Source organism: Tachypleus tridentatus, unplaced genomic scaffold, assembly GCF_004210375.1.
Source record: "Tachypleus tridentatus isolate NWPU-2018 unplaced genomic scaffold, ASM421037v1 Hic_cluster_2, whole genome shotgun sequence".
Classification (NCBI taxonomy): domain Eukaryota; kingdom Metazoa; phylum Arthropoda; class Merostomata; order Xiphosura; family Limulidae; genus Tachypleus; species Tachypleus tridentatus.
In genome coordinates, this window is record NW_027467782.1 from 25,988,794 (window position 1) to 26,001,401 (window position 12,608).

The window sequence follows — 12,608 nt, forward strand, 5'->3', positions numbered from 1 at the left end:
TTCTAGCAGCAGAGCTTACCATATTAATATTTGCCTTAAAAGGAAATTAGGCCAAGAAGTGCACTTAATTGTTTGGCTATATAGTTTTAAAATTTTGTGAGAGACAAAAACGTTTATAACACTAAATTATTAAAATTATTTGACCCATGTGTTGCTTTATTTCTCAGTTTTAAATCACTTTTTTGTTTAGCCCATTTATTGTGTTATAGAATAGGGAAAGTGTGATTCTGAGGGAAGTTTGATATTATAATTAAATTGTAATCATAACACAAATAATAAAAAAAGACATTAAACACGAGTCAGTGTTGTCTGGCAGATTTTAGTGTATTAGTCTATTAATAATTATACCTTGATTGAAATTATAAGTAAAATATTACAATATAAGACAAATACTGAAATATTTTCTAATATAAAAATAATAAAATTCATAAGGTTTCTAACTGATTTAGAAATTTAGGGAAAAAAACTTCATTATAGTATGAATGTAGACATTTCAAGAAATCACTGAGTAAATTAACATATTGCTATTGTGGTACATGTAATAGTTCTGTTCTAATTTTCCATTTGATTTAATAGCTAGCTCATAAATGTTTGGTCTCAAGGTAATATATAGATAGTAGAAAATGAACTTGAATCATCTTATAAACTGTTGTTGTGACACAACTGAATTCCTTGTGTTTTCTGAATATAACTTAACAACTAATTGTAAAGTTACATACAGATATTAGAATATAAACAAACCTTGTAGTATAATAAATAGCAGCTATGATAGATCTAAACTGTCTTCTTTATGATTCAACACACTGATATAGTTGTGTTAAGAGAGTCATCTGTATAAACAATATCTGTAAAGATGTGTTTTCAAAACAAACACCAAGGGCCTTTATGAGATTTTTAGAATGGTACTTAATACAGTTTTTCAAGTGTGGTCCCAGTTATTACTGGAAGAAACATTTTCATGTGGATGCAAAGTAAAATTGCCAACCTGGTATGTGGTGAAGTAAAATGGTAAGCAGACAATACAGGAGAGAACAGTTAGTATTATGTACAATAATTTAGGTATAGTTGACTGGTATGCTGTAACATAATAATACATTGTGTTATAATAATCCATAAATGGCTAAATGATTGTTACTATACCACAACTGCTGCAACCTAATGGCAGACACTAGAAAAACACAGTACTATGACAATGAAAAAAAAGGGTAATGTGATTGTTACCCTGCTAATATGGTATATTATAATATAGTGGGAGATGCTAAAAACAAACAAACAGTCCTACAACCATGAAAAAGTGGCTAAATGATTGTCACTGTGCTGTACCTTGATGTTGCTATAAGGTGACTGTTTTGTGGTGCTAAATAATTTGACAAAGTTGTTTACCAAACTATTGGAGAAGAGCATATGATGTTACTACTATAGAATAATTCAGTTTGTTTGTTATATATACAAAACAAATATGTCTGTAGTAATATTACACAGTAGTATAATTTGTTTGTCATTGTATAAACAGACTTTTCATCCTCTACTTACATCAGACAGTTATAGCTGGCAGCTGGTTTTTTACTCAATATTAAACATATTTACATGCTGTGTATCTGAAAGCCAGTGTTCAGTTTATTTTGAAATAAATCTCGCACATCTCATGCTTGTAAGAAATGTTTGGTAGGATAGTCTACAAATGGGAAAAGGACTTTTAAAGAATCTTAAAAATGGGAATAATGTTTGACATGTTTCTCTAATAATTTGACACTGAAAGAAGTTAGTTGTGCTTAACTTTTATGAAACATTTAAAGTTGTGCATTTTACTTGTCATATAAGTATGCTACTGGTTGAATTGTAATTGACTAATTAGATAAAATAATTAAGGTTTTTTTTTTCTCTCTAGCACTATACTGTTTCTGCTTCTGTTTGTTTAATTTGTTTGTTACATGAAATTCCAATTTTTAAGGTCCCAAACTTGTAGATGTTTACAGCACTGGAACTACTAGTAAACATGTTAATGAAGAAGAATTTTTGTAACATTACTCCTGTTACTGATTGTAAACAGAAGACTTAGTACTCCTGATTTACATATTAATTTATGTTAGTGCAAGTATAGTACTATATCATGTTGTTGTTTTTTTAATTCATGGAATACCTATTGTGAATCATATTAGATACTCAAGAGATTCAGACAAATGAAAAAGGTACAGAGCAATATAAAATTCTAACAAAAGATAGCCATGTTTAGATAGTGAGTAAAAAATTTTCATGTTTTGTTTTTGTTATTTGTTGTGAAAAAAGTCAGAGTGGCCTTTTAACTAATATAAAACAATTTGTTAATGATAATACAAGTTCCCTTGCACAGTCCTTCAACAGTTACAAAGATTAGTGATAAGGGTTAACATTTTCTGTTACCATCAGTTGTCTTAAGGGTTCAAAATATTTGTAAGCTAATAACCATCATGAAGGGTGGAAACTTCTGTAAGGTATCAGCCTCTGTGTTTCTTAAATGTTTTCACAAAAACTCTTAGTTGTTTACAATTCATTTTGTGAGGTTGGACTTCAATGGTCACATCATGATTCAAACTGCTTACTCTTGAATGTTCAACATTTAGTTGTTTCTTGTCCCAGCCTTTTGTATTACTTTGTTTTCACCATAGGCAATTTTTTTTCAGAATAGTATGTTACTGTGGACATGAATAATTAGTGTAAATATGTGTATATTGCTTTGATGTTTTGAACTATAAAGTGCTTCTTTATGTTTAGTTTTACACTTCTGGAAAGAGCTAAAATCATTTAACTCAATTGGGACTTTAACACTAGTTAAAAAGTTATAAAATTTGATAATATTGTCATACTTTTGTGTAAATAATAAAATTTATCAGAGAAACTAACTTTAAAACAAAATATTTACAAGTAGATTTCAAATGAAACAAGTCAGAACTGTTTTTTGTGTGTGTGTTTGGAAAATATTTTATTAATCATTATAAACTTATAACTGCTGGAAAGAAACTGTATAACATACTTATTTTTCTGGTTGTGTTAGATGTTGATGTTTTTCAGTTTGAAGAAATCAAGTATTGTGGAATGTTTTTTTGTTTAGTAACTAAGAAAGATATTTATCTGCATTGTACGTTGTATGTTTTTTTTGTTTGTGGGTTACTTTTTTTTTTCCACAAAATAGTTTATTGTAACTATCTGTTCATACCTTTGTTGCTGAGTTTTTGGGAGATAGTTTTCAAGTGACTTTTGTGTACAAACCAAACAATTTCCATAAAATCAGTTTATAAATTGATCCTATTTAATAATACCATTTTTTTGCTTGAGTTGTATATAGAGCTTTATTTATATGTTTATGTACACAGTATATTTATTATTTGTTTTGGTTTCTGAAAATATTGGATGGATGAATGGATAGAATACATTAAAAGTTAATTGTATACTTAGTGTTGTTTTGTTAGCTGGTGTTTATTTTTAATGTTTTAAACAGTAATTTGTTTGTATTTGCCAGTACTATATTATATGAAACTATATTGTTTTATCCAATAACAAACAAGCATACTTCAATAAGATGTTGGTTGTTTTTTTTTTGAAGTTAAGAAATAATAATACAGTTGTTAACAGAATGACTAGTGCATAGTTTCCAAAAAATGTTTTTTGTAGATTGTTTTTATTATAGGCTGTGTTTGACTTACAGGTATTGCTGTATAGTCACAGTTCTTTGTGGTAACATTTACTATGCAACTCTAGATACATGTACTTCTCCCTAAGTACTTTTGTCAGACATCATTTCATTTGTAGGTCATAAAAACGTGATGAATATAATCTACAGCCTTTGTTACTGTTTGTTTTTAACAACTAAAATAAGAAGACAATTTTTATGACACACTATCAAAATGTTCCTCTCATTTAATACTTCTGCTTATAATGACGTAAAATTATTTTTATGGAAGTAAACATAACAACTTTATTCAACATACATTATTATTGTGACATTATATTTCTGATTTTATTTCATAACATTCAGTTTGAGATGTTTTAAGGATAGTTTGGTACAGCTGTAGCAATGTATCCTTGTCTGATACATTTTTTAGTGTTCCATTATGAAGAATGAGAATTTAACAATCTGGATTAAACAGAAGTTTATTTATACATTGCTATTTATCTTCAGTTAAGACATTTTTACATTTTTCTGTTAGAGATTCCATCTTTTGATTTCCCATCCTATGTTATAATCCTTGTACAAATTTTACAACCCTAGTCATTCCCATTTGGTGATCACGTTTGTAGGTATATCTTCCTCCTTAAATAGCTGATTGGCAAATAGCAAGATTTTGTCCCAGCTGTCATTATCTTTGAAGAAAGTTCACTGAATAAAGTAAATTAACATTTTTCCAGGGATATTTTTAGCATGATACAGCCATGTTCTCAAAGCTCTCTTTGCCTTCAATTGTAAATTTAAGAAGGTTTACTGTTAGTAATAGGGATAACACAAGATGAGTCTGTAAAAATATTTTATATATCAGTTTTTATACAGTATTATGCATTTATTTAATCATGTATTATTTTTTCAGTAATGTTTTTTTTTAACTTTCATCAACTAATTTTTCATTTCTTTTACAAAATTTTCAGTTGTGGATTTTTCTTTTTAAAATTATAACATACATGTATATTGTTTTATATGTACAAAACAGTCTAATTTCTTTATTGTATTGTTTCAAACATTTTTAAACATTGTTATAAGTGTTTATCTGTTATATTATTGTGTAATCTTTAATTTAAGACTTTTCCATTTACTATTCAGCTAAAGGTACCTGAAGAAAGTATTACCCAACAGTTTTATCCACATCAGTATGTATTATTAAAAATATAGTTCTCTGTAGTTAACATCTTATCATTGGTGGTTTAACCTACAATATACTTCATTTTTTCCCTTTCAATAACTACTATGCGTAATTTATTATACAGTTTTATATATTATAGACTAGCACAGAACGCTTAGCATGTGTAGAAATGAGAGCTTTGTTAAAGGCTTGTAGAATGTGCAAGAACTTATATAACTATGTGTGTGAAGGAAATCACTCACTCTTTGTGGTGCAGAGAAGTAGGTATCTCTGAAATACATTTTTCAGGTAAGAAAAGTTTTAACATTTGAAAGTGAATTGCATTTACATTGTATCATCTAAATTCATTATTTAGAACCATAGTGAGAGTATGGAATGGATTGGAACCAGGTACGGATCTCTAAAGCCTGGAAAAAAACCCTGCAAAGAAACTGTTTCACATCCAATCATTTATGCCACCTCATGCATGTCATACAGGTTTTCAGGTATGGTCTTTACAGGTCACTTGTGAACTTACTGGTGAATAATGAATTTTCAGAACTAAAGCAAATAGAGAAATAAAAGAAGATTATTGGATTGCTAATCTAAACTGTTCAACCTTTCAGAATTAATCTAGCTCCTGGAATTGGTGATCTCTGTTCATTGGTTTTATCTCTGTCAAAAAAATAAAAATAACTGTTCTTTCCTTATTTTTTTATGAAATATGAAAGCTGAATTTTCTAAAATTTGCTGTTCGTTTAAGATAACTTTTCATACCTGTTTTTTATAAATTAATTAGTATGACATATATTTTTAAATCAGTCTCCAGATGTCACCTTTATTTTACTTAAACACCTAAGCATAGTTTTAAATACACATATTTAGCCATTTCTAAATTAAAATATCCCTAACACCTTTCCACAGACATTACTGCCATTGGCTATGTTGTATAAGAAATGAGACACTTACAATAATTTATAGACAAATAAACATTTCCTGGAAAAACTGGATGACCTTCATAATATCACTAAACTCCCTCTCTGTATATAAATATCATTCATTTGATTACACCACCACCACCAGTTTGCCCCTGAAGAAGAAAAGCCCACCTTATGAAAGAACTCATGTTGTAGTGGTTTTTATTTCATTTTATTTTACGACTTCAGCTTTGTTCTTATTATCCTACTGCACATTTCCAATACTCTCTTCAATGAAATTTATTTTTGTTATTAATTCTCTTGTTTTTACCTTGTGTGTTTTTGATCTTCTAATTTTCCTTCTCTTTATTCTGATTTCTGTTAATTTATTTCACATCTATTTGTTCTCACTTTCTTCACGTTATTACCACTGTTTTGTGATTTCCAACATGTTTTTAATCTTGGTTCAAACATACACTGTCATCTTGAAGTCTTGATTCTATTTTATTTACACTAAAATATTATTATTTCTTATGCTAATATTGCAACAGTCTCTATTGGTGTCTTGTTTTCTTTTATTACTCAGTAAAAATATTACTAATTCCAGTCTGCTTACAGGAAAAAAAGTGATTATCTCTTTAGCTGAAATCTCTACAACTTACATAATTTCATGAACTAACACTAACTAAGGGATAGGTCTAACTCACATATAAAATAAACTTTCCTATCTGTGGTACTAAATCAAATCTGGCTGTTTAACCTCCACTAATTCAGTAAGTGATTGAGAACATGGTAACAGACTTACTAACTAATTAACTGACACATTATGTGACAAGAGTAACTATGTGATACATGTTTCAATATTAAAATATATTTTTTCCAAGTCTTCAAAAACTTAAGATGCAGCATGTAAATCACTCCAACTGTAAACACTTAGAACATTTATAGACATCACAAAATACAAAACATCTCAATTAAAATTATAACAAGAAAAACTTATCTCTAAATTTGTATGACTGAATTTTTATTGTAATAAAGCTAACTATAAGTCAAGGTAATTTTTTCATTGCTTTTTTTTATATAGATTGTCACTGTTTATTACTTATATATATATATAAGCTTGAACCGTTTTGTTCAATTGTATGTACAGGGTTCCAATCCAGCTTGGCAGTATGCTGAACAACTCCATGGACCATCTACATCTTTTGTAAGTCCATATATGTTGAACTGACTCACTCATTTGTCTTTAAAAGAATGTAAACTCACCTCTCAGTTCTTAAATAATTTCTCAAAAAACAAAGAGTACATATGTTTATGCTAATATGTTATTTGGTTTACTAGCTTGCAAGGTTATCCCACAATTTGCAAATGTTTTCAGACAAATAACAGAGAAATTTACATATGGCATCACTGTGGTGAACATCATTTTTTTACACACATTTGTCAGAATTTGTAAATATTTTCTTAATAATATATTAGTGAATTTACAATATAATGCACACAATTTCCAACAATCAGTGAACAGTATCATTGTAATATTTTCTTTTATCTGAGTAGTCATTTTTCCAAACATCACTTATATGAACTTGTGGCTACCTTTCTTCTATTCATTGCTCATTTAATGAAAAAGATATGTATCAGGTTTTAAGTATGTATGGACTGGATTTTTTGCAGAAGGTGTTTGTAACTTGTTGGCAATAAATTTCAACAGTAAACAAATAGCACACATCCACTTGCTTTTAAAATATTTTAAAATAAGTCACTTTTACATACAAATGTTTGTTACACTGTTGGTTATCAGAGTTGTATCCAGAGCTTTAAATAATTGTTTCCTTTCATCAAAGTCCACACAGGCTGATTCAATTACTTTAGAATGCAGTTGATAAGACAAATTATTTTTCTCTACTCTTATCATAAAAGTACCAGCAAATAATTCATTTATATTACCCTATGGGTTACCACAGTTGTATCAGGCTTTATAAACACTCCTTAACAGTACAAATTTTTCTTGTTATCTGAATTAAACTGTAAAACTCCTTTTAAGACATCAATTATTAACAATTTTAAAATATTTCTTTTACTTAACTTTGTTTGGTGATTGCCACAGTTGTATCCAAGAAAAAAAATAGTTTAAAGTTTTAAATAAAATTGTGATTTCCTATAGTGAAAAGAATATTTTGTAAATATATTTGACTTGTTTTGATTATTTCAAAAGTCAATTGAATGCCACCCAGTTTGTGTTCAAAATTTTCACAAATGCTTATTTTTAAAGAATTCTTCCCTCTTTTGCTATTAAAATCCTGATAACATGACTAGTGTGTGTGATAAATGGCATTTGCTAATTGATTAGTTAATAGGCTCATTAATCAACTAGGTTTGATTAATTAATATGTGCACGCTCCCTACAATCTATGCAACCAAATTTAAAAAATTTAAAATTGGCTATGTGCTGTCTTTATAATATTTTTCAGCAATGCTCTTTTTTTAAAATATGAAACTTCCTGTTTTTATTCACATTGTTTTGATTTTGTTAAACAGTTTTGAATTACCCTTAATTTTGTATGATAAAACTCTTCCAAATACCCTTGTTTGCATATTCTTAAAAATGTGCTTTCGTCTAGAAAGAAATTTGTTATAAGTTTTACAGATATCCCCTACTTAACAAATTTATTATCATTATTGACTAAATACCACAACAAGGTTGATATTATATTTGTTTTCCCAACAAATAGTAATCTTAAGTCTTCTGCAAATTGAAAACATTTTTCCCTATCACAAATAAAGGCAGTAATGTGTTAATTTATTTATTTTGTTTGAACAGGATTAACAAGAAACTAATATCCAGTAAAGATCTGAGTCGTCAGAATATGTTTAACTGCGTATCGTACACTGAACGATAGACTTATAAATATTGCAACTCAATAACACTGTAGTATATCATTCAATTAGTAAAAATTTAATTTTAAACAAAAAATCAAAACAATAGTAAAGTATCTTTATTGAGCCTTTAACAGTGTTCATGTGATGTCTGTGTTTCATACATATACATATGCTCATCAAATTATAGGAAAATTTTAAGCCAATACTAGATACCACTATTTAGTGTGTTTGTACTAAATATCATGCACTTTGATTAAATAGTTTCTACTTTGAGAAGTAAAAAACCAAAAGGTATCAGTGACATTGCTTTTGTCTAGAAATGGTTAAATGAGCTAAACAAAAGCTACTGTTTAAAATTAACCTTGATGAACATATTGTGAACCATATTGTCTGCCTCAGTGTTCATCTGTCTCCCATTCAAAAGGTGCACATGCAGGCAAAAATCAACATTCACATGCAGGCAAAAACCAACATTCACTTCAGAAGTGAGGTGAGAACAAGCAGGAATGATGTTGACACCAGGTGTTCTTTTTTGCAGGATATTCTAAACTAAATTATTAAGAATTAATAATACTATCATTCACATTTTTAAATTGTAACATAAATAATAAAAATGTTGATTTATTATATGTTATTATTGAGCAGCTCTTAGCCTGACTTAAGTGCTGTGCAGTTACTTTTCATGCTGGGTAACATAAATAGCTCAAAGCTTTACTCTAAGTGAATAAAATCAAGAGTGCAACACAACTAACCTTTTTAAAGTCCATAAAATAATTAAAAAAAAAGATTATCTTAAATGTTTTCTGTCACTTGTAATGGGTACTTTTGCTTCTAACTTACTATTTTACTTAATTAAGATTCCAGATATTCCACCACTACCACCTTTTCCTCTGGATGATGAAGGTGTCACAGATGACGAAGCTCTAGCTTCAATGCTGATGTCATGGTATATGAGTGGATACCATACTGGTAACTATCAGGTACATTATAAAGAAATCTTATGAAGTTATCAAACATTTTTTGTCAAAAAATTGTCCATTCTATTTTACTATTATATCCTTCAGTATGTTCAAAAGTTCTGAGTAACTGTTTTTGACTCTGTTACTAAGGATTGATGATTTCTGTCATCTAATTCTTAATGTATGTACACTTGAAAATTTCGTTTTTTTAAATATCTGCATAAGTATTACCTCTTTTGTATGGCCTAATAATTCGTATTTCAGGTTGTGAGGGTGGATAACTTGAAATTGTGAGTAGCAGAACTTGAGTTATAGGAAGTGTTTGACTTAGCTGTTTAGCCCTTATGTACATAAGGTGCATCTTTAAGTTGAAAATTCAAATTTTCTAATTTCTTATCTTCTTTTTTATAACACATTGAGCAGTTTTATCACTAGTATATGATTCCATATTGGATTTTGTTTATAGCTAAACAATACCAATAAGATAAATTCTCTGTTAATTTATTAAAGTTACATTAATTACACTGCACAACTATTTTTTTTGAAAAGTTTTGCTTTCCAAAAAGTTATTGCTGATTGTGGCAGGTACCTGGTGGGTATGCATAGATATAGTTTTGGTTTTGCTTCATCACATTGGAACTCTGAGAAATAGTCAGTTAACTGTTTACTGGCAATAACGTATTTAATTGCATTTATGTTTCTAATACACTATTAAGTTCAACATAATTAGAAGTGTTTTGCTCCTGATTTTCGTTTGTATTCAATGTCCGGTGCATCACGTTGCAGTGTCCAACAGTAGTCAGCAAGCATTGATGGATTCCAGTTGCCCAGATATCATTTTTCCATTGTAGCAAAACTGAAGATTTCGATGAAACGGTACGTGATGGGCAAATTTGGATGTGATTTTTTGATCAACAGCCAAAACCTATAAGGAATACCCAACAGTGTTCAAGAAGCAAAAACTTTGTTGTGCAGTGTTATTAGTAGGATCGTAACAGACATTATTGTGAGGCAATTACCATGTTACAAGTAGTACTTAAATCACTGGATATGCAGTCTGTGATAAGTGTATGGATCACCAACTCCAGAAGATTTATACAGTAATAAGGAAATGAGACAGAGGTGAAGGTTTAAATAATAAATGAAATATGTATTCAGACCCTTCCTTATCTACTTTGTTTTAGTAACCTCATACTTTTAAGCATCTGCTGGTTCTCATTACTTGAAACATTTTTAATAAAAGATTAACAAAATCATTGTAAGAAAATAAAACCAAGTAAAAGAAAATGCTTACTGGGAAGCAGAGATTTGGTTGGCAGGAAGAATACATGGCTATGATGACTGGCAGTGTTTGACTCACTATAATTTTACTCTAGCATTTATATAATTTAGTAATTTAGAAGTTTTGGATTCTGATATGCATATGAACTCAATGAAAGTTATTGGTAATCCCAAGAATTACTGCTAAATAAGGACTGGACTGTTCCTCTTAGATGATTTTTGATAGACGTGCATGAATCAGTTAATGCTGTCTATAGACCAAGGATAACTTCATGATTGAGATTTCTTACCACAAGTTTAATAGTGTCTCTATTTTATACTTTTACAACTTTGCTGTTTCTAAGCCTTATTATATATGATATATGTAGAAATATTAATGCATATAAGTAACTTGTATCCATGTGAATGCTTACATTCCATTGTTCAGTTATATCACTTGATTAAACATAGCTGCATTTCTTTGCGTAACTTATTGTATCTGTATTTTTACATGTGTAAAGTCTAGGTATGTGATAATTTATAACAACTATATGCATGTGTTATCAATTTCATTATAGATTACACTCATTTATTAAATATATTTTGGTTTCATTTTACTCTTCTAGTATGTTAATTATGCCTAACTCTCGATGTGTTGAATGTTAAGATCTCAGGCATTCTTTAACAAGGTTATCTCAACCATTAGATCAGGGGTTCCCAACCGGTGGGTCGCGACCCCCCAAGGGGATAGCGAAGCCTTGGCAGGGGAGTCGCAGAGCATTGTTAGAAGTAGCTTGGGATAACATTAATTTTATTTCATCAATTATATTTTCATGTCGCGAGTGCCAAAAGGTTGTGAACCCCTGCATTAGATAATACATTACTGTTGGATAATGTTTTCTCATAATAACTACTTACTTTCCTTCTTTTCTACCCATAATTATTTCAGGGTGAACTTTGAACCTTAATCTTTAACACATGATAGTGACATTATTTTTATTCTTCTTGTTCTAGGCCTTACGACAAATGCGTACTGAATGCTGTGAATGTCAAGAACATGGCAATAAAAATGTTGTCTTTGTTGTTCATCATGAATTATTGTATCAAAAAAAGAATTAGTTCTTTCAAGTTTTTACTGAAATTGCTCTGTCTTATTCATGTAAAGTAATATTCTTGTAAATTCTTTAAGAAGAAATTATGCAGGTTATGTATTGTTTTTATAAATAAATATTTGTGTTTTCATCAACTCATTGCATGAAACATCATTTGTTGACAGTGTATTACATATCTATATATTGAATATTTATTACTTTGTTTTTACTATAGATGTTACAGAAATGAATATTCTTAAACTTAATTTTTTTGTTGTTGTTGAAATATTTTTGATATACACTTTTCTAATTCCTGAAAATCACTAGAGGGTCTAGATAAGGAATTTTAGTATTAAAAGTACAACAGGTATAATACTGCTGTTGTATGACAAGTATAATTAATTATAATTATGCTTCACGCCATAGGAATTGCAAATTGCTCATTATAGCCAGTCACTTCTGTAATTATGATCAATAATGTTTTGTCATATTGTCTGCTCACTGAGTTATGAGATTCACATTGAAATCCTGTTGTTGAGATATTCATATGTGCTGAAGGAATACAGATATGTTGTAAGCTATATAAAGCATGAACCTGAAGTGAAAAGATGAATACTTTAATCAGACTGGAGTTGCTTCATTAACTGATTAATACAGTGTTCTTAAATCATGGTATGTACAAGTAAAACCAGA

At 29.2% G+C, this 12,608-nt stretch overlaps 1 protein-coding gene across 6 annotated transcripts; it reads left to right on the top strand.

The window, feature by feature from the left end:
• Positions 1-1,904: 1,904 nt before the first annotated feature.
• On the top strand, positions 1,905-12,070 carry LOC143242518 (uncharacterized). 6 transcript variants are annotated; one of them, XM_076485942.1, is made up of 5 exons: positions 1,905-4,836; positions 5,185-5,314; positions 6,876-6,932; positions 9,463-9,585; positions 11,839-12,070. In XM_076485942.1, the coding sequence occupies exons 2-5, from the start codon at positions 5,282-5,284 to the stop codon at positions 11,941-11,943; spliced, it is 318 nt and encodes a 105-aa protein (XP_076342057.1). In that variant the 5' UTR covers positions 1,905-4,836; positions 5,185-5,281; the 3' UTR covers positions 11,944-12,070. The 6 variants fall into 6 exon arrangements, with proteins under 6 accessions (XP_076342057.1, XP_076342058.1, XP_076342056.1 ...); XM_076485943.1 differs by having other exon boundaries at positions 1,905-2,236; XM_076485941.1 differs by lacking the exon at positions 1,905-4,836 and having other exon boundaries at positions 4,918-5,314.
• Positions 12,071-12,608: the final 538 nt, after the last annotated feature.

Coding starts and splice junctions, on each gene's coding strand:
- LOC143242518 (XM_076485942.1), top strand. CDS start 5,282: ATGCCACCTCATGCATGTCATACAGGTTTTCAG. Junction 6,933..9,462: donor ATGGACCATCTACATCTTTT/GTAAGTCCATAT, acceptor TACTTAATTAAG/ATTCCAGATATTCCACCACT. Junction 9,586..11,838: donor ACCATACTGGTAACTATCAG/GTACATTATAAA, acceptor TTCTTGTTCTAG/GCCTTACGACAAATGCGTAC.